The sequence below is a fragment of the Nicotiana tomentosiformis genome, chromosome 6 (assembly GCF_000390325.3).
Source record: "Nicotiana tomentosiformis chromosome 6, ASM39032v3, whole genome shotgun sequence".
NCBI classification, from domain to species: Eukaryota; Viridiplantae; Streptophyta; class Magnoliopsida; order Solanales; family Solanaceae; genus Nicotiana; species Nicotiana tomentosiformis.
Genome location: NC_090817.1, coordinates 130452998 through 130479649, shown reverse-complemented (window position 1 = coordinate 130479649; position 26652 = coordinate 130452998). Strand labels below are relative to the sequence as shown.

Here is a 26652-nt window from a genome sequence, read left to right as displayed (position 1 = left end):
TACCAGCGCACTCATTTTGCAAAGATCCTTGAATGGGTAATCAATGGCTACGGGGAGGATGTGCATCTTTATCACCGGCGTCGTTTGGCTTTTGCGGGCACGAATGCAGACTGAAATATTTCAAAAACGCCAGGCAAAAGCGCGATTGGGTTTTGATCTCGTGCGCGGCATAGCCGAGGAGGAGGGAAAATTCAGGGTATGCTTAAAGAACGACCAATCTTATAGTTTTGACCGGGTCATCATTAGCGGCAATAGAGGGAACATCCGGATTTTCCACCAATTGGCTGGCGATGAGATCTCCTTCAGCTATGATATTCTGCGCGCCATCGGAAACTCGCCTGCCGATATTACTTCAGCACTACTGATGGTCACGAAGCACAGGTTTTGGATCAACACTGATTTCCAGTCGTGATCTGGACTGACGGGCTTGTTCAAGAGCTGTATTGCATCGATATTGAATCGTCGGCGGGAGTGGGCTTAGTCCTGTTTCACTATGCTTGGAAGAATGATTTTTGCTAGCTGATCATGACAAGAAGCAACGGTGCCTGGAACTGGTTGGGGAACTTGCTGCAGTCTTTCCCGAGTTTGCTGCGCACCTGGTCCCGATCGATGACGACTATGGACGGTATGTGTTTCATAACCACTCAATGGATAGTTTTCATGGCATTTCCTACGACCAAGATGAATGTACCCAATGTCTCTCCTATCCGTTATTGGATGCAAATCACACAGACAAGGACAGGGGGATATATTGGGTTGACAGCGACTACTCCGTCACCGGAGCCTGGGGTGAGGGGGATGTGCAGGCGGGAATCAAGGCGGCTTGCGCTGTTGTTCGGAGCACCGACGGGATGCTCGCCTCCTTCAATCCCTTGGACTGCCTACTAAACAAATAGAAATATTAATGGCAACTACCTCACTCTTGTTCTATTGTCTTTCTGCGTATTAATCTTGTACGTTTGTGAAACCAACGATGTAACGCAAATCATATGTGCAACATTTGTGCCTTCTGATAATATTGCAAGACCAGTTTTTTATATTAATGCGAACAGTTCTTCCATAGCGAGAAATATTAAGCATAATTGCGTTGAATGTGATGCGAAAAAGCTATTTTATTTTCAGATTATGCGAAATTATACACCTTCTCAAATGCTCGGGGGCATCCAAGCCATTATCGCTGAGATAATCTATAATATTTTAAGATTTTCTAAAGCATCGTTTGAAGATTGGCGATCGCGTGTCCAATGCACATGCATTTTGTGCAGTGCTGGTGCAAATGCGCATCATGTGAAGAGCATTTGATGGCTACGCAAATCGAGATGATTCTCGCTTACAACCATGAGGTAATTGTGTTCGTCACAGAGCAGTTGCCCACTTGCCTCAAGTACCGTGGTGATTTGCTGTCGGCCACTAATTACTTTCGATTGAGCATCTGTATATATTAAGTTGTGGAGAGAACAAATGTCACCATCACTTTCCTGTTCAAGATTTGAATTCAGGTCCCGAAATAATTGCAAGAAGATCATATTGGCAACTGCACGGTTGGAAAACAGATCACTAAATTTATAGCGATCAAAATTTCAACGAGTATACGAAAAAATAGGATGTTCCGTTATTGTGCAAATTGCACAGAGAATGCATGATCTTTCGGCTTTGGGGCCGTCTTTCACTGTTCCTGAGTGTGGAATACCAAAGAGCATCGATGACATAAATAGATGCTTCAAACGTTCAGAGATACTATCTAGATCATGCTCTGAAGCTTCAATACTGTAAGCCGCAATTAAAGACAATCGTATTGAATAAATATCTTACGTCTATTTTATTTAGTTGTTGTTGATATACATAGATTTTATTTTCAGGATGGAACTAGCAGGAATCAATGTCACCGATATGGCACTTACCTTTGGCGAAGTGTCGCTCGCCTTTTCTAAGCTTTTGAGGCGCACCAAGGCGAAGAAGAAGAAGGCCAAACAAGTACGGCCATGCGAATTCCTTCCCACTCAATTTCCCCGGGCAACTCATCTGAACACCAGTCCTCCAGCCGCGATTTCCGAAACTCGTGGCATGCTGATTGACGCACGCCGGGTTTCTGGTAGGGCCCGCTTCGTCGGAGCAAATGACGAGTCAGACCTACGAGATTAATACGCATATTGAAGGAAACCTACGAGATTAATACGACGTGGCTCGCCAAATTTGATTCATCTCGCTCTGGAGGTGAAATCGTTTATTTTCTTTTACTTTTCATAATAATTGGCGAACCATGATGCGGTAACCTTATATAGTTTATATAGTACTTTAACGTCTCTATGGAGCGTTTATAGCTGTACCGTCGTTTGAACTGTTTTGTATCCAAAATGATATGTATTTCCGGTTGATGCTATATGTGATAATATGGTGTGTGCTCATCTCGGTTAATTATCATATATGTATTTAGCTGTGATTCTATAAATATAGCTTATTTACTGAAAACCCCAAATGCGGACTAAGGGACGCATTCTTTACACTACAAGATCAAATGCAGGGCATATTGATATTAAGCACGACGCGGTTGTTACAAGAGGAAATCAGACAGAACAACGACTTAAGACAAGCGCTGCACTCAATCTCAAGCCAGTTTCGTCTTACTGGCATCGGGATAGTAGCAGAAAGACTTATATGGAAACGACAAATTGAAAATTCCAACTCCTAGACAAAGGTTGGCCTGGCCGTGCAGCTCACGCCCTTAAGCTAGGCGTATGTCTTTATGTGTGCAGGCTCAAGCTTTATAAGTTCATCACCCGCATTGCCTTCTCTCCTGGGGGCTGAGAGTCGCAGGGTTAGGTCGGGGACTGGTGACGACGACATCGGAAGAGGTATCGCGATGGCGTTGTTGCTGAACTGTGTGACGCCACAAGCAACAACGTCATAGGCGCGGTTTTCAGTTCCTCGCCGGATAAAGAAGGTGCAAGGTACCTCTCTCCGGTAAAGGTTGGTCACTTTCATCTCACACAAGTGAAAGAACAAGGTGTTTGCGAAAATAGCAATGAAACACTCCAGGTCAGATTCCTCGGTTCGGCTTAGTGGCCAAACAAGGTTGTGCACTCGGACCATCTGTTGGACGGACAACTCGCTCCGGTATGGCTGAATAGTTGTCACCAACACCGCCTCAATTCCAAACGTAACGAAACGGTCGAGCAACACTTTCTGCATTTTTCACGGGAAAGGTAGACAAATACATGTTGGTCCTTCTCTCGAGCCAAATTCGGCTGATCTACAAGCATAGGGGGCTGATAACATATTTTGCACTTGAGAAGTTCTATAATATCTTTGAGTTATTTGACGGGTTGTGTATTCCCATCTAACTTGAGGACTCCTTCAACCTACTTCATTTGGCAATCCATAAGTGTTTTGCTATAGGCTTGAGTATATGTGTTAGAAGCGTATCGAATTTTTTCGAACAAATTTATCTGACTCCAGGGATGATGGAGATCACGTGGTTGGAAGCGTGAAAGGAATATCAATCGGGTAGTCATTGTATTGTAAATGCAAGCAAAGTTTGTCGAAGAACGCAAAAGCCAAAGCCATTTTAAGTACTGCAATGCAAGGCCTATGCAATCGTTAGATTCAGGAACAACATCTGGTCGGGGCAGGACATAGATAGTTTGGCAGCAGTTGCAATCTCATCAAAACCAATAACTCGTGGCAAGGAGCACTTAAAACCCAGATAGTGCCGAAATATTTTAGGAAGAGACATACAGTAAAGCATAAAAGATGGACGAATTCCTTGTGCATGTTGGCCATAGAATTAAGGGCACTGCATGCACTAGTTAAGTCACGGTCCCCACCCGTGCCATATCACCAAACACGCTAAACGAGGGTCTCACTATTGAATTGAAGAGAGAATTGTCCTTTTCTGTTTAGAATAGTATACAAAACAACCAGACAGTATAGAAATGCCGGAAAATAAATGTAAGATTGTTGTTTTTGTCTCGAATAAAGGCCCTTTCTCGAAATTAGTAAAATGCACTGAACTGGAGAACGTGAAAGGCGATTCAGACGCCACTCACAAAAGGATAGGTCCAAAGGTCGAGACAAGGAATCTGCTTTCACTTTAATTATTTTGCATTTGCGTTGCGTGAATGATGAGCATGCTGCTGCTGCACATGTATTTTGCATCTGCTTTCACTTTATGGAATCTGCTTTCACTTTATGGAATCTGCTTCCTAAAATATTTCGGCTTGATCCAGGTTTTAAGTGCTCCTTGTCACGAGTTATTGGTTTTGATGAGATTGCAACTACTGCCAAACCATCTATGTCCTGCCCCGACCAGATGTTGTTCCTGAATCTAACGGCTGCATAGGCCTTGCATTGCAGTACTTAAAATGGCTTGGCTTTTTCGTTCTTCGACAAACTTTGCCTGCATTTACAATACAATGACTACCCGATTGATATTCCTTTCTCGCTTCCAAAAACGTGATCTCCATCATCCCTGGAGTTAGATAAATTTGTTCGAAGAAATTCGATATGTTTTTAACACATATACTCAAGCCTATAGCAAAACACTTATGGATTGCCAAATGAAGTGGGCTGAAGGAGTCCTCAAGTTAGATGGGAATACATATCCCGTCAACAAAATAAAAGATATTGCCGAACTTCTCAAGTGAAAAATATGTTATCACCCCCATATGCTTGTAGATCAGCCGAATTTGGCTCGAGAGAAGGACCAACATGTATTTGTCTACCTTTCCTGTGAAAAATGCAGAAAGTGCTGCTCGACCGGTTCGTTACGTTTGGAATTGAGGCGGTGTTGGCGACAACTATTCAGCCATACCGGAGCGAGTTGTCCGTCCAAGAGATGGTCCGAGTGCACAACTTTGTTTGGCCACTAAGCCGAACCGAGGAATCTGACCTGGAGTGTTTCATTGCTATTTTCGCAAGCACCTTCTTCTTTCACTTGTGTGAGCTGAAAGTGACCAACCTTTACCGGAGAGAGGTACCTTGCAACTTCTTTATCCGGCGAGGAACTGAAAACCGCGCCTGTGACGTTGTAGCTTGTGGCGTCACACAGTTCAGCAACAATGCCATCGCGATATCTCTTCCGCTGCCGTCGTCACTAGTCCCCGACCTAACCCTGCGACTCTCAGCCCCCCAGGAGAGAAGGCAATGCGGGTGATGAACTTATGAAGCTTGCGCCTGCACACATAAAGACAGACGCCTAGCTTAAGGGCGTGAGCTGCACGGCCAGGCCAACCTTTGTCTAGGAGTTGGAATTTGCTGTTTCCATATACGTCTTTGTGCTACTATCCCGCTGCCAGTAAGACGAAACTGGCTTGAGATTGAGTGCAGCGTTTGTCTTAAGTCGTTGTTCTGTCTGATTTCCTCTTGTAACAACCGCGTCGTGCTTAATATCAATATGCCCTACATTTGATCTTGTAGTGTAAAGAATGCGTCCCTTAGTCCGCATTTGGGGTCTTTAGTAAATAAGCTATATTTATAGAATCACAGCTAAATACATATATGATAATTAACCGAGATGAGCACACACCATATTATCATATATAGCATCAACCGGAAATACATATCATTCTGGATACAAAACAGTTCACACGACGGTACAGCTATAAACGCTCCATAGAGACGTTAAAGTATTATATAAACTATATAAGGTTACCGCATCATGGTTCGCCAATTATTATGAAAAGTAAAAGAAAATAAACGATTTCACCTCCAGAGCGAGATGAATCAAATTTGGCGAGCCACGTCGTATTAATCTCGTAGGTTTCCTTCAATATGCGTATTAATCTCGTAGGTCTGACTCGTCATTTGCTCCGACGAAGCGGGCCCTACCAGAAACCCGGCGCGCGTCAATCAGCATGCCACGAGTTTCGGAAATCGCGGCCGGAGGACTGGTGTTCAGATGAGTCGCCCGGGGAAATTGAGCGGGAAGGAATTCGCATGGCCGTACTTGTTTGGCCTTCTTCTTCTTCGCCTTGGTGCGCCTCAAAAGCTTAGAAAAGGCGAGCGACACTTCGCCAAAGGTAAGTGCCATATCGGTGACATTGATTCCTGCTAGTTCCATCCTGAAAATAAAATCTATGTATATCAACAACAACTAAATAAAATAGGCGTAAGATTTTTATTCAATACGATTGTCTTTAATTGCGGCTTACAGTATTGAAGCTTCAGAGCATGATCTAGATAGTATCTCTGAACGTTTGAAGCATCTATTTATGCCATCGATGCTCTTTGGTATTCCACACTCAGGAACAGTGAAAGACGGCCCCAAAGCCGAAAGATCATGCATTCTCTGTGCAATTTGCACAATAACGGAACATCCTATTTTTCCGTATACTCGTTGAAATTTTGATCGCTATAAATTTAGTGATCTGTTTTCCAACCGTGCAGTTGCTAATATGATCTTCTTGCAATTATTTCGGGACCTGAATTCAAATCTTGAACAGGAAAGTGATGGTGACATTTGTTCTCTCCACAACTTAATATATACAGATGCTCAATCGAAAGTAATTAGTGGCCGACAGCAAAGCACCACGGTACTTGAGGCAAGTGGGCAACTGCGTCACACAATTACCTCATGGTTGTAAGTGGGAATCATATCGATTTGCGTGGCCAACAAATGTTCTTCACATGATGCGCATTTGCACCAGCACTGCACAAAATGCATGTGCATTGGACACGCGATCGCCAATCTTCAAACGATGCTTTAGAAAATATTATAGATTATCTCAGCGATAATGGCTTGGATGCCCCCGAGCTTTTGAGAAGGTGTATAATTTCGCAGAATTTGGAAATAAAATAGCTTTTTCGCATCACATTCAACGCAATTATGTTTAATATTTCTCGCTATGGAAGAACTGTTCGCATTAATATAAAAAACTGGTCTTGCAATATTATCAGAAGGCACAAATGTTGCACGTATGATTTGCGTTACATCGTTGGTTTCACAAACCTACAAGATTAATACGCAGAAAGGCAATAGAACAAGAGTGGGGTAGTTGCTATTAATATTTCTAATTGTTCAGTAGGCAGTGCTGGGGATTGAAGGAGGCGAGCATCCCGGTGCTCCAGACAATAACGCAAGCCGCCTTGATTCCCGCCTGCACATCCCCCCACCCCAGGCTCCGGTGACGGAGTAGTCGCTGTCAGCCCAATATATCCCCATGTCTTTGTCTGTGTGATTTGCATCCAACAACGGATATGAGAGATGTTGGGTACATTCATCTTGGTCGCAGGAAATGCCATGAAAACTATCCATTGAGTGGTTATGAAACACATACCGTCCATAGTCGTGATCGATCGGGACCAGGTGCGCAGCAAACTCGGGAAAGATTGCAGCAAGTTCCCCAACCAGTTCCAGGCACCGTTGCTTCTTGTCATGAGGCTGGATCCGCCGGCAAAAATCATTTTTCAAGGGCTCAGCCTGATAATGAGCTATGCAAAAACATCTTAGATTAAATATTGTGTCGATAATTTTGACAGTGCAACCACAATTGATAAAAAGTGGTCATTATTACTTGTTTGCCAGTTTATCGCACTTTATGGGCCAGCATTGCCCCAAAATTAGGAAAAGAGGTCCCACTCCAAAGCAAAGTCGTACCGAGTAGGGATTATTGGAAAATCGGATATTCCATTCTATTCCGAAATAGTAGAATATGAAAAACCACAACAATAATTGTAAAAAATGCGACGATTTCGTAGTTAAATTAAAATACGCAATAAAACATCTGGGTGAAAAATAACATAAGCAGCAACACTAGATTTCATTTGATAATCAATTTGCAATTGAAATAATGTAGTTTGCACAAACACCAAAGACAATCGATCTTGTAAGAACCCGACGAAGGACATATTCAGGAGTCGAGCTCAAGCGCACTAAATCCGAATACAGATGTAATTTGCGCCCTCTCGCTATCATCCTTCGGACCATCCTCAAGGAATTCGGCGTAGCGTTGGAGCATTTGAGCATCATCATCGAGAATCAACACACCAATTTCATTGAACTCTTCACAAGGATGCGGCTCCCGGAAACATATATATTGGCTGAAGTAGCTGTCGCGGCTTGGATCGCGTGGAGCAATCGTCGCCAACGCGTCGAAAAGTACGAGAACATACTCCTTGACGATATGAGGCTCCACGGGTTCGAACTGATTAGTATTCACGGGGAGAAGGCGGTGAGTGGCAGGAAATTCTCTCTAGTGTTGTAGGCTCCGGTGGCGTGATCGCAGAAAAGGACAAACACGTGACTCAACGGTAGGGAACAGAGATCAGTGCGGTTGAAAAACGTAGCGAGTGCATCACCTGAAAGATTAAGGCAGGAGGAGGGGCCGGTATGGAGACCAAAACTAGTGCCACGGCCGGCGCTATATGCCTGTTCTTCGAGGCGGTGAAGCACCTCCAACGCCCGATGTGCCCGAATGTCAACTTCCAAGCAAAGGACCTTGTCACATTGATAAATTACAGTGCTAGGTTTGTTAGCAGGCAATGCCGAAAACCGTGCTGTCGAGCACTTCCCTGTCACGCTCAACAGGACCGAGATGGGTGAAATCGGTGACAGCAAGTTTGTTGTTGTCGGGGAAGCGGGGGGTCGGGCCTCTCAATATCGTGCTTCCTCCAATGGCTCTTCATTTTTCTCCACAGTCACTATGCCATTGCCTTTCATGAAATTGTAACTCTCTATCATTCTCGCATCAGAGATAGTTCCCGCCCTCGTGAACTGAAGTCAACTTACCCCTGAACAGTATTGCCTAGCATTTAAGCTTCATTGCCGCTCCCGTTTTCCCCTTAACTACTCTACCGATCATGTCCCTTATAAAGCTCATTCCCGACATCATAGATCGGAGCCTTATCGATTCCTCTCTCCGTGCCTTGATCGCTTTCGACGGCGATGGCACGACTTTTAAGCAAGACCGAAGATGTCCGTGTTGAGAGATTAATTCAGGCATCAACATTGTTGATAATCTAACCACGATCGCTTGCAAGGGGCATTACCAGTTGCTCACATCCGCGCGCCACTGCGAAGAAATTGCAAGCTCTCCTTTCAAGGCCATTCCAAATATCGGTTTCCAAGGAAATGATGGAATAGTCACCATCTTCAAGGGTGAACGGTTTGACTCCGTTTCACTGCCCAACTGGTTTGTCGTCCACGAGATTATGGAGAAAAATTTTGGCGGCTCCCCCGGGAATCCGCAACATCCCTATGGATCATTTTTATGGATGCTAGATGTGGGACTCCCACCTACGCTTCCGGGAAGCTGAAAATCTGCTCCCTTCCCTTATTCAACTTATCGAAGATCAATCTCAGCGCAACTTCACGGTAGTCGTCACTCCGGAGGGACACTATTTTGTGCCTGTCGAGAGGCCTGGCAAGTGCGAGGGCTATTTTGCCTTTGCATCATGCCTCTACCATATGATCAGACTTCACATCGCTTGCGGAAACGGTAAAAATGATCGAGACATGTTGACTGCCGTCAGCAACCTGTAGCCGATGGGGATGCGCTCTCCACAATTCTCGGCGAAATCGCCTAGATTCTTCCAGTTCGTAGTAACTGATTGTTGGACAAGCGCCCGCTCTCTCTCGACGTATCCGTAACGGCGATAGAGAGATCTCTTTAATTTGCATACTTTTTATTTTTGGAGTTGAATAGCTTTTTATTTAGTTTGTGTTACGTATTTGTCGCCCATTTACATTCGGGTTGCAAACTCCCATCACTTAAGAGAAGTGTTGTATGCTATATTCAAAAGACATTGCGATAGTAGTAAATACCAATTGCGTGGTCGCATTAATATACTAGGACGCGTTCACAAACACAACCAAATTTATACCTAAATACAAATTGGGAAACAACTGTATTGACAACTCGCGAAGGTTACAACAAATAGCTGTTTTACTATACACGTGAATCCCGTCACGAACACGCACCCCGAAGCCGGCTTAGTGCTGCACATAAACCTTATTCCATGACTTGGCACGTCAAGGGTCCTTCTGATGCCTCACTGCGCACATTTTTTGCCAAAACCGACGGGTTTGTTTTTTTGCCGTTCAGAGAAAGCACCCTCCAGAATCCAGTTCCGGACCCACGAGATCACGCTCTTGAGCCTCGCCGCCCACAACTTAGGATAGAGGCTGAGAAAAAATAGAAATAAGAACGCAACTCCAAAACGAAGGTTGTTAAAACCAACGAAAAGCACTCCCTTTGTAACCGTTGTGTAAATCATGTTCACAAAAAGCAGCACCGTACTGGGAAAAGTCGGGTCAGCAGTCGTTGTGAAGAGACGAAGAAGGTCATCCGAACTCTGAGATGGATCCCATACATCTAGCCCCGCTTTAGCGATGAGAGGCCCAAAATACGCGAGCCCAACGAGACCAGCATACGAATCTGTTGGAAAAGTCGAGAAACAAATCAGACAGCCGATTATAATAAACGCGATCCATATGAGACTTGCTCCTGAAATAATCATGCGATGGGCTCCCCTCTTCGATCCCAGCGGCCCACTTGAGAGAATTGAGTGCATCTTGATGATCCTGCTTATGATAACTGACCTGTGCCCCAAAACGGTTGTTGCGCTTGTATGTTTCGAACCAAGTATAGGCGTAGGCTTTGCAACACTTCAACCTTTCGTACTTACGGGTAATTTCCGCAACTTCAGAGTTTGTTAGTCGAATCCGTTGGATGCGTTTCGCAAAATAAAGATTAAGAAGATGTTTCCAGTTGTGCATCAACATTTGCCATGAAACGCTGATGGCTGCTTTGCTCGTCAAATTCCACAAACCGCTGAAAGCCGTCTGCCGGTAGTTTTGATCAAAAACGGCACAGAGACCGAAGAGTGGTGTAAGGAACATACCGAGGTACCGTTGAAATGTGATGAACCGTACGAGCCTCTCGTCAGCCCAGGGAAAGTCCCATATCGCAACTGCTATAATTTGGCTCTGCAGCCTGATGGGACCCGAGCGTAATACTGCGAGTACAGCGCCCAGGAGTGCCGAGATGGTGTCCGGGACGACCACAACCAGCTGCATGATGACGGCCCAAAACAAAAATAAAAACCTCTCTCCCAAGCTCATGTTGGCACCTTGCTTCCATCGCTCTTCCTGTCTTCGGATAGCATGCACTTTGCAATTGAAATATTGAATAGTGACGGCGGCAAAGATGCCAACCCATTTAGTTCTTGGTAGATCTGGTCACGTTCCAAACGGTTCCAAGATGCTAGCAATTCGCTGATTTCGGTTGGTGCCGCTTTAGGACGTGGGTCCATTCGATGAGCTTTCGTTGTTCCTCTAGCCTCTTGCTAAACTCTTCAGGCGTCCAGTCGTCCTTCAATACATCTTTGTTTGTCTCATGGTTGAAGGGTCTTTTTCAAAAAATGGCCGGAAGTGGGAGTACGCGCCGGTGCGTGAGCTCACGCGCGTGAGCTTCTGGTGGCGCGTGAGGAGGCTTCTGCCGGAGATTTTTACTGGAGGTTGGTCACCGGGCAATGATTACTCTTGTGGTAGTATTGGATTTTGCACAACACTGACGGAGATAAAGCATACTTCTCTTCCCGGATTCGTTGAAATTTATGCACGGCGATAAATCTCTGACAATTGCTCTGATATCATGTGAGAAAGCACAGGAGAAAATTTGTTATTGATATTGGATGATAAATACAATACAAGAGGTCCTTATTTATAGCTATACACAACAAGGACATATTATTCCTATTCCAATGTGGGAAAAGACTATATTATGTACATAGTTCTAAACTAACAATGCACACTTGTACAAACGGTATGGATCGCCTCAACATAGTGATACATTTTGGATGAGAAATTTGTGCACATTCACCTCTCAACATTTTTGAAAGAATCATTTCCCTTTTTTTCTTTTTGAAAGTTCTGGGTCAAATTTTAGTTACTTTTCCTTTTATTTTTGGAGGGTCTGTGCAAATGCCACCTAAAAATGTGACTTCTGGTCAAAGAAACAAAATTATAATTCCTCTACTGTTGCTTTTAAAATCTGCACTACCAGAGATTCCATTCTGGGTCTCATTCGAGGCTTATTGGGTAGATTCGGACCCAGTTGATGTAGGATTTTTCCTCTTTTTCTGTATCTTTGCTCTGTTCTATTCTCTGCATGCATGAGTATTCTCCTTTTGTAAAACATCTTTTTGGATTTATATTGAAAAAAATATCACTTTGTACAAGTCATTCATGTTTGTTCAAGCATATTGGTGTGCAAACACTTAGGTGTCATCCTATATGGTCTGGCTTTGGATCTCTATTCAAACATTACCTGATTTCCTTTATTTGGCATTGTAAGCATGAGTTTATTTACTTGTTAGGTGAAGTTTTGCCACGTCGGGATTACTTCTTTCCTTTAGAGTATCTTCATTCTAGTTGATGTCAACCTACCTACCCAAAAAAAAGTCTAGTTAGATGTCAGCCTCCCTTTTCAGTTTCATCAATCTTTGTGAAATTTTTGTATCTGTTGAACCACATTATTTAGATTTTAGAATACATTTTTATTTTAGTCTTTGTTGCCATAGATTACATTTTTACTCTATTATCCTGGAAAATATACCGCATACGCTCTCCAGGTGCTAGATACTCTCTAATTTCCTTTCTCTGCTAACCTAAGTAGACACATTTGCATCTCTGCTTTTTCTCTCGTTCTCCAATTGTTGATGCATTGTCATCCTCCTCTGACTCACCTGAGCCCCTCCGTGTACAAACCAACATTTCATTATCTTTTCATTGACACTAGATGAAAATTCTTTAAACAATGGAAAGATTATGGGCTTGACTTCAGTTAGGTTTATCAGATCCTATTTTCTTGCTGTTATATGTTATTCCTTAGTACTTGAATTTGACAAGACTATGCAATAGTATTTAGCTTTACTGACACGTGCAGTTGTCCAAGGTATATTAGTTGTGGGGGGATGCAACTTGTCAAGTACCCTTGTTTTGTTATTCATAGATCAATTGTCCATTTGAAATATAATCTATGTCCACAGTGAAGTATTGATCTTTTCTCATAGTGCTCTTTGGATTTCTATTCACGGTACGTGTACTTGTTTGTGATAGTTGGAAGAACTCCGTGCTGATATCATTGACATGAAGGAGATGTACAGAGAGCAAGTAAATATGCTTGTGAACAAGGTATAGCATTACACAATTATTTAGTTCAATCCTTTCCTTTGCAAGTACTTTAAATCCACGTTTTCATTGATATATTCTTGCAGATTCAGGTGCTTAGCTCATCACTGGGTGCTACCTGACAAAACTGATCACTTGATGTGTGGCTTGTTCTTGTCTGTTGCATCCTGGAGGGTGCTGCAGTGTATGTGATATATCACATTGGTTTTGGACACGATAATTGTTGTCGCCAGTTTATTATAAATCTATAGAGAAACTTCCTTTTACAGGTTTGCTATTGTAACTTTAGTGAATTGTTGTATAGCATAATTTTGTAAAAGTGTCGTATTGGCTTAAGCTTTATAAACTGTTCTCAATTAATGCACAAGTTCATTTAATTGTTAATAGAACGGAGTATAGTTGTTTAATTCTGCCACAAGTTTTCTTTGTTCGCGCTCACTTCTGCATAATCAGACTGCAGCAGATGTTTCTGGCATTGATGTTTCTGTCGGGTTCAATTTCCACTGAACTTCGGGTCAAAATCCAATCTGCCCGTACTTTATGTCCAGAAGCCTGAATGCTTCTTTAGCTGTAAGCGTATAGGGTCACGAATATGTGGCAAGAACTTTGGTTGGATCCTCTACTTCCATCTTACTAGGATTTTTTGCACGAGGTTATGATTTTGTGTAATCTCGATTACTTAAGATTTGAGTCCTAAAAAAAGGATAAATTTCGTTCAAGCTTCAGGCTAAGCTTTTGATATCGGCGTTACAGTAAGAATTCAAGGAAGAGATAATAAAAAGAAAAATAAACAAAAACTCCCACTACCTGGGAGGTAAAATTTTCTAACTTTTTAGTTAGAACTAGTATTCGTACCCGTGCGATGCGCGGTCAATATTAAATAAATTAAATTGTGATCGGACTTGTTTAAACATATTAGATCGTGTTGGTTTAATAAATTTTAATTGTTATCTTATTTGTCAATATGATATACCCAATAATAAAACTCTATTAATTTAAAGGGATTTATATAGTCATTTAATAATTTTTTGTTCTATATTTTTCTTTAAAAGTTTAGTATTTTTATATTGTTAAAAGAAATTTTGATTAGCATATTACTTAGTTTAATATTTTTGTCTGCTCGCTTTCCTTTTATATATAAGAGAAGATATATATTTTATTAATCTTGAAATAATTTTTTATTTCAAATTAAAAAAACCAATAGCTAATTATTAATTAAATAGATAATTATTAACTACTTATTCCATGTAGTTTTAATAATATATAGATTAAGAAATTACTCCCCAAATTTGATTTGGCAAATTTTTTATTTTTTCTAATATTATTTTTTTATTTTAAAATAATTTAAAAACTCGAACTTGAAAGTACTCTACAATTTGAGTGGAAAGTTTTTTTTTAAATTTTTGTTATTTATTATAAAATATTTTATTTTATTATTTATAGATATTTAAATTTAAAAATAATAACCAATAACTAATTATTAACTAAATAAAATAATTATTAACTACTTATGCCACGTGACTTTTTTTTAGGTTGCCACTTGGCTGAATGTGGTGCCTTTTTCTTTGGCTTTTAATAATATATTTTCTATTGTTCTCAATAATATTGTCTGAATCTAAATTATAATGAATAAAATCTCTATTAAATTAAAGGGACTTATATAGTTATCGAATAACTTTTTTGTTATGTATTTTTCTTTATTATATTGTCCAATATTTAGTATAATTGCATTGTTAATACAAATTTTTATTAGCATGTTACTTTGTTCAATAAATGATTTAAATAAATAAAACAAAGAAATTAACTAACCTAAACCAACCCTTACACTGTTAATAGAAATTATTAGCATATTACTTGTTTAATATTTTTGTCTCCTACTCTCTTTTTTTGTAATATAATAAAAGATATATATTTTATTACTCTTGAAAGATTTTTTATTATTATAAATTCAAAAATAATAGCCAATAACTAATTATTAACTACTTATGCCATGTGGTTTTAATAAAATATAGATTAGGAAGAAATTACCCCCCAAATTTGATTTGGCAATTTTTTATTTTTTCTAATTTTATTTTTTTATTTTAAAATAATTTTAAAAACTCCAACTTGAAACTACTCTACAATTAGAATGGACATTTTTTAATTTTTGTTTTTTATTATAAAAAACTTTATTTTATTATTTTATAGATATTTAAATTCAAAAGCAATAACCAATAACTAATTATTAACTAAATAACTTATTATTAACTACTTATGCCATGTGGCTTTTTTCTGCGCTGCCACTTGGCTTAATGTGGTGCCTTTTTCTTTGGCTCTTAATAATACACTAGTAGTTGTGCCTGCGCGATGCGCGGTCAATATTAAAAAATATTAATTAAATTAAATTGTGATCGGGTTTGTTTGAATAAATTAGATCGTATTGCTTAATAAATTTTAATTTTTTTTATAACTAAGCAATTTTATTTACCAAGTAATATTTACATATTGGTTCTCTCTATAGCCTGATCTAGGCAATAGTCCCAGATTCAGCTATCCTTTCCTTTCCCGCTATTCCTACATACTATAACTATCTTTTACATATCTATACGAACAATAGGATAGTAGTTTAACTCCAATAGCCTTCCCTTCAATCGTTGCTTCAATTTTCCTCGATAATGTATTTCCTGCATTAGTAGTCGAGTGATTGTTGCAACATTTCTCTGTTTTGCTTGAAAGATTCGTGCATTCCTCTCTTGCTAGATATAGTATATGTTGTCAGCTAGTGTCATCCTGTAGATTTCAGCTTTGGAGCTTCTTCCTTTGCAGTGTCGTTCAGCCCACTCCAATTCATGATCCCAAACCATCACCTGCCTATTAATCCCCTGCCAATCCAGCACTGCTGCCCATACTTGTGTTGAGAATGAGCATTTAAAGAATAGGTGATCGATAGTTTCTTCCTCTGTGTTACATAGTGAGCAGGTTGTATCTTCCAAGTAGCCCCATCTCCTTAATCTTGTTAATAGTCTTCTGTGTGCAGCCAGGAATATAGTGAATATCCACTTAGGTAGCCCAGCATTGTTGTATATCATCCTTCTCCATGGAACCTTACTAAACTTTTCTCTAAGTTTCAAGTACATGGCCTTGATTGAGAATTTGTTTCATTCACAATACCTCTTGTTTTGAGTAGCCAGCTTCCTCAAAGTATTTATTTTCTTTTAGTATCTTCTGGATCACCCACGATGCTTGCTTTGGATCAGCACCCCACATTAAATTGTACTTATAGTATATATGGACCCATTGAACCCACATTCTTATTACACATTGTGCGTCTCAAGGTGACGTAATGAATATGAGTCTTGTTAATCATGATTTAAATAATTTTAAAGTCATAATATGACTATATATGATGTTTGGATAGAAAATATAAAGTTTGGGAAAAATCGGATTTTAAGTTGCGGAAAAACCAACTAAGGATTTGCCTTATAACAGAGCTTTTTGAGAAATAAATTTCGTATGCTATATGAGGCCTTTTTGGGACATATTATATGCAAAATTTAAGGTATTGGAATGTAGTTTCCAACGCTCTTAACCGTTCATTCATACGATACCCGGATAAAATGTTATAAGCGTTGGAAGAAGGGCCAATCATAGGGTGCCAAGTAGCACCTTTTTTACTATTTTGAAAAAAGGGAATATTTACATCCCATCTCGTCTCTTTCTCCATTTTTCTAGAGAACACATCCAAATAACACTCCTAACTTTACTCTTAAGCTCTCGCAAGATCTTCAAGCAAGATTATCATCCCGAGCACGGAATCAAGAAGCGTTAACATTAAAACGATCCCTACGACGTAAGTATCGCTATATCGCCTCTCTTTTTCTTTGTAGTTTGAGTTTTGGAAGGTACTTCATAGTTAAGAAAACGTGTATTTTCTGTATTTAAATGTTTAAATATCAAGAAATGTTGATAAATTTATTTCCTAATAGTTAGAACTCACAGGATGGTGATCGGAAGCCGTGAGTTCGAGTTATTTGACTTGTAGTGGACTGTTTTTTGGGCTGTTTCGTGTTGCCTTTGGCTGTATATTTTTCTACTTTTTAATAGACTTTTGGAGAACAAATAGTGTAGAGAAATACCACATAATGATGGAATGGTGGGCTGGTCGTTCGTCGTTATATTTTTTAAGTTGTTTGACACTACTTTGGTTATCGTTTTATGTATGAAGTGATTAGGGTGTGTGGGTTGTTTTTTGGTATATTGTGATGGAGATAAGGTTGGAAAATGATGCTTACATGTTGTTATTGTTGTGTTCTTATTGTTGTTGGTATATGGTATTGGAGGAGGGCCTAGTTAAAGGGGGATGCTGCCTAAATTTACGTAAACGAGCTACTAGTTTAAGTTGCGGACTTAGCCTTTACTCAGTACTGATTTTGAATCTCCTTATGATGTGGTAGATTGGTTGAGTTGTTTGAAGAATTTATTGGAAGGCATTAAGGACTCAACGGAGTTAAGGTATGTTAAGGCTATCCCTCCTTTCCTTTTGGCATGATCCGTATGATACAAACGAAACGAGCAAATATGCAACTTTCATAAATGACTTTATTCATAGAAATACTAGGGATGTCTATATTCTTGATTTCCCGTGTGTCTTATTATTCTATCACCTGTTCATGGGTCTTAAAAAAATACGCAAGTTGATAAAGTTTATTTCATGATATTAATCAAAGGCATAGTGATCTTAAGACATTTTGAGAAATCTTATTAACGTACTTCTTATGCATTTTATTCATGTATACATGTACATTGACCCATGACTAGATGGCATTATATACACATATATTATATGTATATGAGATATGGAAAAAGGTTATGGTGTTATATACGCACCACCACCTGATCAGCTGGTATACGTTGATGATTTTGTCCACATTGGCTTAGATGATATGATGGGATGCCCTCAGAGGCTTGATGATGTTATGTACGCATATACCTATGCATGGTATGGCATTTATACGCACATGCATGATATTATAAATTTTCATGATTCACAAAGCTATTCAGAATTACAGGTTGAATTCTTTACTCCATGTTTCTTTCATGTCTTTTATATACTATTGTCATGCCTTACATACTCGGTACTTTATTTGTACTGTCGTCCCTTTTGCCTGGGGACGCTGCCTTTCATGCCCGCAGGTCCCGATAGACAGATTGAGAGTTCTCCAAGTAGGCTATCAGCTCAACGGAAGATGTTGGTGCGCTTCATTTGCTCCAGAGTTACTTTTTTGGTCAGTATGATTCGGACGTGTATTGTTTAGTATGGCGGGGCCCTGTCCCGACCTTTATGATATTTATCTACTCTTAGAGGCTTGTAGACATATGCCATGTACGTAAAATATTGTATGGCCTTGTCGGCCTACGTTTAGTGTACGAGTAATCATTTTGGTCTTATAGGCTAAAGTTTGTATTACATATTTTATTCTAGTTATCCTACAACAGTCTTTCCGTCTCATTTACCCATGATAGCATGATACAAAAGATACATTATATTGGTATTCGGTTGAGTAAGGTACCGGGTGCCCGTCGCGACCCATCGGCTTGGGTCGTGACAATTTTGTCTTTCTTCTTGCATAGGTTCCATAGCAGCTTGCAGATAGCTGCTCTATTCCATATGCCTACATCTAATAGGTTTAACCCAGCTGCTACTCTTGGCCAACACAATCAATTGTCATCTTATTTGGCAATGTGATATACCCAATAATAAAATCGCTATTAAATTAAAGGGGCTTATATAGTCATTGAATAACTTTTTTGTTCTATATTTTTCTTTATTATATTATCCAATGTTTAGTATTTTTGCATTGTTAAAAAAAACATTTATTAGAATATTACGTTGTTTAATATCTTTGTCTGCTAAATTTATTTTTGTAATATAAGAGAAGATATATATTTTATTAATCTTGAAATATTTTTTATTTTTAATTTTATTCTGTTTTTGTCAATAATATTATCTGAATTTTAATGAATAAAATCTCTATTAAATTAAAGAGATTTATATTGTCATCGAATAACTTTTTTGTTATGTATTTTTTTAATTATATTATCCAATATTTAATATAATTGCATTGTTAATAAAAATATTTATTAGCATATTATTTTGTTTAATATTTTTGTCTACTACTTTTCATATGATTGTGATGACCCCTCAACTTGTATGCGCAGTCCGTATAATTTTCCGGAAAGTTTTGTGTGAAAAATGGATTAAAATGTGAAATAGAGCTTTAAAACTCAACTAAGTTGACTTTGGTAAATATTTTGAGCAAATAGACTTGGATCAATATTTTGACAATTCCGGTAGGTCTGTACCGTGATTTAGGACTTGGGCGTATGCCCGGAATCGAATTCCGAGGTCCCTAGCCCGAGATATGAAATTTTGATGAAAAATTAAAAGTTTGAAAGCTTAATGATTTTTAAGAATTGACCGGTGTTTAATCTTGTTGACACCGGATCCGTATTGTGATTTCAGAACCCGATACAGATCCACAATAATATTTATGACTTGTCTATCAAATTTGGTGAGAAACGGAGTTGATTTGACGTGATTCGGACGTCCGGTTGTGAAAATATAAGTTTTAAAATTTTCTTGAAAATTTCCTTTGATTTGGTGTCCGATTCGTAGTTTTAGGTGTTATTTTGGTGATTTGATCACGCGAGCAAGTTCGTATGATGTTTTAGGACTTGTGTGCATATTTGATTTGGAGCCCCGAGGGCTCGGGTGAGTTTTGGATGCTCAACGGGCCATTTTGGACTTAAGGAAGATAGCAGATTTTCTGGTGTTTTGTTACAGAATCTTTCTTCATCGCGTTTGCGGGGGAGATCTCGCGATCGCGTAAGGCAATATGAGAGACCAGCTAAAGTTGTTCTTCGCGTTCGCGAATTTGAGGACGCGATCGCGTATGGGTGCAAAGTGGTGCTTCGCGAACTCGTGGCCAAGGTCGCGTTCGCGTAGAGTTAAGGTGGCTAAAGCTGAGCCACGCGCTTTACTCATCACGAACGCGTGAGGTCGTTCGCGATCGCGTAAGTCTGAGAGTTAGAGCATCGCGTTCGTGTGGTGTTTTACGCGTTCGCGTAGTGCAAAAAGCTGGGCAGCCAAAAATGTGCTTCGCGATCGCGAAGCGTTGTATGCGATTGCATAAGGTAAAATTTGGGCAAACAAAACTTAAGTTTTGGAAAATGGGATTCGTCCCATTTTCAACCATTTTTCATTTTTGAGGTCGGGTAAGGCGATTCTTGGACGATTTTTACGGAAAAATATTGGGGTAAGTGTTCCTTATCATATATTGATTATATTTCATGATTCCATACTCATTTATATCATGAATTCGTGAAATTTTGGGAGAAAAATCAGATTTTTATAAAAGCTTCCAAAAATAAAAATTTAAGATTTGAAGGTCCATTTGACATCGAAATTGGATAATTTTTATATGGTTGAACTCGTAGCGGAACGGGTGTTCGAATTTTGCGAGTTTTTTTGGAATTTGAGACGTAGGTCCCACTGTCGAATATTAAAATAAATTTCGGATTTTTATCCGAAAAATTAGTAAATTCATATGAAATTAATTCCTATGATCCGTATTGAATATCGAATTGCTTGCGAATAGATTTGACGCTTTTGGAGACAAATTCAAAAGAAAAAGCCGTGGTTGAGTAATTGATTGAAATTTGCAAAGCGAGGTAAGTGTCGTGGTTAACCTTGACTTGAGAGAATAGAACCCTTAAATTATTTGTTATGTGAAATGCATGTGAACGACGTATAGGCGAGGTGACGAGTATCTATACGTCATCAAATTAATTATTTGCATAATTATTTAAAAATCCTAAATTTCTTTTAATACACGAATTAATTGTTATGATAATTGTTTCTCTCCTATTCTTTGTCAAATATTAACTCTTGAATTCCTGCAATAATTTCTACATACTGATTTGATTTATGTGTCTTACTTTTTACTTGACATTTAGCATATTAAATGTTAAACTGCCTATTTTCTTTACGATTTTCACAATTAATTATTAATTGCCATTGTTTGTTCATAAATAAATTATAATTATTGTGTGCCTTGATGCTTAATAGTTTCTCATTGGACGTGATATTTATTGGAGTAATTTTCAGTATATTTATGAGTTATTGAAATATATTGGGGGAACGGGTTGCATGCCGCAACGGAAATGAAAGTAAGTATATCTATATTGGGGGATCGGATTGCACGCCGCAACAGACTTATTAAAAAGTCTATATTGGAGGATCGGATTGCACGCCGCAACAGACTTATTAAAAAGTCCATATTGGGGGATCAGATTGCACGCCGCAACAGACTTATTTAAAAGATATATATTTGATTAAAATATATATATATTGGAGGATTGAAAATGAATATATTGTGGAAGCGGTTTGCACGCTGCAACGAAAATTGATTGAAATAATAATTGGTAATGACTGCTGAGTTGGCTTCAACTATTAGAAATGAGTTACCTGCTTTAATTCTCTTATTGAGGTTATTCCTATTATTGCGTACAGGTTAATGTAAGTGACCTGCCTTAGCCTCGTCACTACCTCGTCGAGGTTAGGCTCGGCACTTACCAATATATGGGGTCGGTTGTACTGATACTATACTCTGTACTTTTGTGCAGATTTTGGAGTTGGTCCCAGCGGCGTACCATAGACTTGCTCGGATTTCAGCAACGAGAGGAAACTTGAGGTATAGCTGCACGACGTCCGCAGTTCTGAAGTCCCCGTCTACTTTACTTTAGCTGTATGTTTGTTTCCAGACATCTTTATTTTATTCAGACCTTTATTTGTATTATTCTAGAAGCTCGTCCACTTGTGACACCAATTCTGGGATGGTATTATTCTAGAAGCTCGTCCACGTGTGTGGTTACTATTGATAGTCTTGAGACTAGTGTGGATCTTCTACTTCTTGATATGGTAGATTTTAATGTCATCTTGGGTATGGATTGGCTGTCACCTTATCATGTTATATTGGATTGTCATGCCAAGACAGTGACCCTAGCCATGCCGGGGTTACCTCAGTTAGAGTGGAAAGGAACTTCTAGACATTCTGCCAGCAGGGTTATTTCTTATATGAAAGCTCGGTGTATGGTCGAGAAAGGGTGTCTAAGCCTATTTGGCTTATATTCGTGAGCCCAATGTGGATGTTCCTTCTATGGACTCAGTACCAGTGGTTTGTGAATTTCCAGAAATATTTCCTGCAGATTTGCGAGGAATGCCACCCGACAGAGATACTGACTTCTGTATTGATTTGGTTCCGGGAACTCAGCCCATTTCTATTCCACCATACCGTATGGCCCCACCGGAGTTGAAAGAATTGAAGGAGAAGTTACAAGACTTGCTTGATCAGGGATTCATTAGACCCAGTGTCTCGCCCTTGGGTGCACCAGTACTATTTATAAAGAAGAAATATGGCTCTATGCGGATGTGTATAGATTATCGACAGTTGAACAAGGCCACTATCAAAAACAAATATCCGCTGCCAAGAATTGATGACTTATTTGATCAGCTTTAGGGTACCAAGGTATTTTCGAAGATCGATTTGAGGTCTGGTTACCATCAGTTGAAGATTAGGGCATTTGATGTCCCTAAAATAGCTTTTCGGACTCGATATGGGCATTACGAATTCCCAGTGATGTCATTTGGGTTGATAAATGCCCCAACAACATTTATGGATTTGATGAATCGGGTGTTCAAGCCCTATTTGGATTCTTATGTGGTTGTATTCATTGATGATATCTTGATTTAATCCAGCAGTCGAGAGGAGCATGAGTAGCATCTTCGGAGTGTGCTTCAGACTTTAAAGAATAATCAGTTATATGCCAAATTTTCAAAATGTGAGTTTTGGTTAGACTTAGTTGCCTTTTTGGGGCATGTTGTATCCGCAGAAGGCATAAAATTGGATCCTAAGAAGATTGAGGCTGTTCAAAATTGGCCTAGACCTACTTCAGTTACAGAGATCTGGAGTTTCCTGGGTTTGGCAGGTTATTATCGTCGGTTCGTGGAAGGGTTTTCATCTATAGCAAGACCATTGACCAGACTGACCCTGAAAGGTGTCCCATTCAGATGGTCAGACGAGTGTGAGTTGAGCTTTCAGAAGCTCAAGACCGCTTTGACTACGGTACCAGTGTTGGTATTACCCACAGGTTCAGGATCGTATATGGTATATTGTGACGCATCTCACATTGGGCTTGGTGCAGTATTAATGCAAGATGGTAGGGTGATTGCATATGCGTCGCGGCAGTTGAAAGTTCACGAGAAGAATTATCTCGTTCATGACTTAGAATTGGCAGCCATTGTTCATGCGCTGAAGATTTAGAGGCATTATCTCTACGGTGTCTCGTGTGAGGTATTTACCGATCATCGTAGCCTTCAGTATCTGTTCAAACAAAAAGATCTTAATTTGAGGCAGAGAAGATGGTTGGAATTGTTGAAAGACTATGATATCACCATTTTGTATCACCCCGGAAAGGCCGATGTGGTGGCCGATGCTTTGAGTAGAAAAGTTGTGAGTATGGGCAGCCTTGCTTATATTCCGGTTGGTGAGAGATCGTTAGCTACAGATGATAAGACTTTGGCTAACCAATTCGTGAGGTTAGATGTTTCAGAACCCAGTCGGGTTCTAGCTTGCACAGTCGCTCGGTCTTCTTTATATGAGCATATCCGAGAGCGACAATATGATGATCATCATTTACTTGTCCTTAAGGACACAGTGCAGCACGGTGATGCCAAACAGATTGATATGGGGAAAGATGGAGTTCTACGAATGTAGGGTCGTATTTGTATGCCTAATGTTAACGGGATTCGTGAATTAATCCTTGAAGAGTCACACAGTTCAAGGTATTCTATTCATCCAAGTAACGCCAAAATATATCAAGATTTGTGGCAACATTACTGGTGGAGGGGAATGAAAAAGGATATAGTTGCATATGTAGCTCGGTGTCTGAATTGTCAGCAAGTTAAGTACGAGCATCAGAGACCTGGTGGTTTGCTTCAGAAGTTAGAAATTCCTGAGTGGAAATGGGAGCGTATCACTATGGATTTTGTTGTTGGACTCCCACGGACTCAGAGAAAATTTGACGCAGTTTGGGTCATTGTGGACAGGTTGACCAAGTCAGCACATTTCATCCCAGTGGCAGTTACCTATTCTTTAGAGAGGTTAGCTGAAATTTACATTTGTTAGATTGGCTCCCTTCACGGTGTGCCCATGTCTATTATTTCAGATCGAGGTACGCAATTTACCTCACATTTATGGAGGGTTGTACAGCGTGAGTTAGGCACGCGGGTGGAGTTGAGTACAATATTTCATCCACAGACAGACGGACAGTCAGAGCGCACTATTCAGATATTGGAAGATATGCTCCGCGCTTGTGTTATAGACTTTGGAGGTTCATGGGATCATTTCTTACCACTTGCGGAGTTTGCTTATAATAATAGCTACCAGTCGAGCATTCAGATGGCTCCATATGAGGCGTTATACGGAAGGCGATGTCGATCGCCAGTTGGTTGGTTTGAACCGGGAGAGGCTCGGTTGTTGGGTGCCGATTTGGTACAGGATGCCTTGGATAAGGTCAAGCTTATTCAGGATCGACTTCGCACAACTCAGTCTAGGCAAAAGAGTTATGCCGACTGTAAAGTTCGTGATATTGCATTCATGGTTGGAGAAAGAATATTACTCCGGGTTTCACCTATGAAAGGTGTAATGAGGTTCGGAAAGAATGGCAAGTTGAGCCCTAGGTATATTGGACCCATCAAAATTCTTGAAAGGGTGGGTGAACTAGCCTACATGCTTGCATTACCACCTAGTTTATCAGCGGTTAATCCGGCGTTCCATGTGTCTATGCTCCGGAAATATCATGGTGATCCGTCCCATATTTTAGATTTCAGCTCAGCTCAATTGGACAAAGATTTGACTTATGAGGAGGAGCCGGTAGATATTCTAGCCCGGCAGGTCCGACAGTTGAGGTCTAAGAGTTATCCTTCAGTTCGGGTGCACTAGAGAGGTTAGTCGGTAGAGGTATCTACCTGGGAGTCCGAGTCGGACATGCGGAGTAAATATCCACACTTATTCTCCAGCTCAGGTACTTTTTCTAACTCCGTTCGAGAACGAATGTTTGTTTTAGAGGTGGAGAATGTGATGACCCAGAATGTCATCTTTAAACTTAATAAGTAATTCTGTGTTTTAAGACCTCGAAAAGCATTATTTATCATTCCTCGACTTGCATGCGCAATCCGTATAATTTTCCGAAAAGTTTTATGTGAAAAATGGATTAAAATGTAAAATAGAGCTTTAAAACTCAACTAAGTTGACTTTGATCAACATTTTGAGCAAACAGACTCAGATCAGTATTTTGACAATTTCGTATCGTGATTTGGGACTTGGGCGTATGCCCGGAATTGACTTCCGAGGTCCCTAGCCCGATATATGGAATTTTGATGAAACATTAAAAGTTTAAAAGCTTAATAATTCTTAAGAATAGACCGATGTTTGGTCTTGTTGACACCGGGTCCATATTGTAGTTCTGGAGCCCGGTATATGTCCATAATAATATTTATGACTTGTCTGTCAAATTTGGTGAGAAACGGAGTTGATTTGACGTGATTCAGACGTCCAGTTGTGAAAATATAAGTTTTAAAGTTTTCTTGAAAATTTCCTTTGATTTGGTGTCCGATTCTTAGTTTTAGGTGTTATTTTGGCGATTTGATCACGCGAGCAAGTTCGTATGATGTTTTAGGACATGTGTGCATGTTTGGTTTGGAGCCTCGAGGGCTCGGGTGAGTTTCGGATGCTCAACGAGCCATTTTGGACTTAAGGAAGATAGTAGATTTTCTGGTGTTTTGTTACAGAATCTTTCTTCATCACGTTCGCGGGGGAGATCTCGCGATCGCGTAAGGCAATATGAGAGGCCAGCTAAAGTTGTTCTTCGCGTTCGCGAATTTGAGGACGCGATCGCATAGGGGTCCAAAGTGGTGCTTCGCGAACGCGTGGCCAAGGTCACATTCGCGTAGAGTTAAGAAGGCTAAAGCTGAGCCACACGCTTTACTCATCGCGAACGCGTGAGGTCGTTCGCGATCGCGTAAGTCTGAGAGTCAGAGCATCGCGTTCGCGTGATGTTTTACGCATTTGCGTAGAGAAAAAAGTTGTGCAGCCAAAAATGTGCTTCTCGATCGTGAAGCATTGTATGCGATCGCATAAGGTAAAATTTGGGCAAATAGAACTTAAGTTCTAGAAAATGGGATTCGTCCCATTTTCTACCATTTTTCATTTTTGAGCTCGTGTAAGGCGATTCTTGGGCGATTTTTACGAGAAAACATTGGGACAAATGTTCCTTATCCTATATTGTTTATATTTCATGATTCCATACTCATTTATATCATGAATCCGTGAAATTTTGGGAGAAAAATCAGATTTTTATAAAATCTTCCAAAAACGAAAATTTAAGATTTGAAGGTCCATTTGACATCGGAATTGGATAATTTT

The 26652-nt window shown here is 39.9% G+C and overlaps 1 protein-coding gene across 2 annotated transcripts in view; it reads left to right on the top strand.

Moving 5' to 3' along the window:
• The window catches only part of LOC104104790 (golgin candidate 5), a 34396-nt gene extending 20860 nt beyond the window's left edge, over positions 1-13536 (top strand). For both annotated transcript variants that reach the window (XM_070177812.1, XM_070177811.1), the window contains exons 19-20: positions 13058-13132; positions 13216-13536. In XM_070177812.1, coding sequence (XP_070033913.1) covers positions 13058-13132; positions 13216-13251 — 111 coding nt within the window. In that variant the 3' untranslated portion in view covers positions 13252-13536. The remainder of the gene's footprint in view (positions 1-13057; positions 13133-13215) is intronic.
• The last annotated feature ends 13116 nt before the right edge of the window (positions 13537-26652 follow it).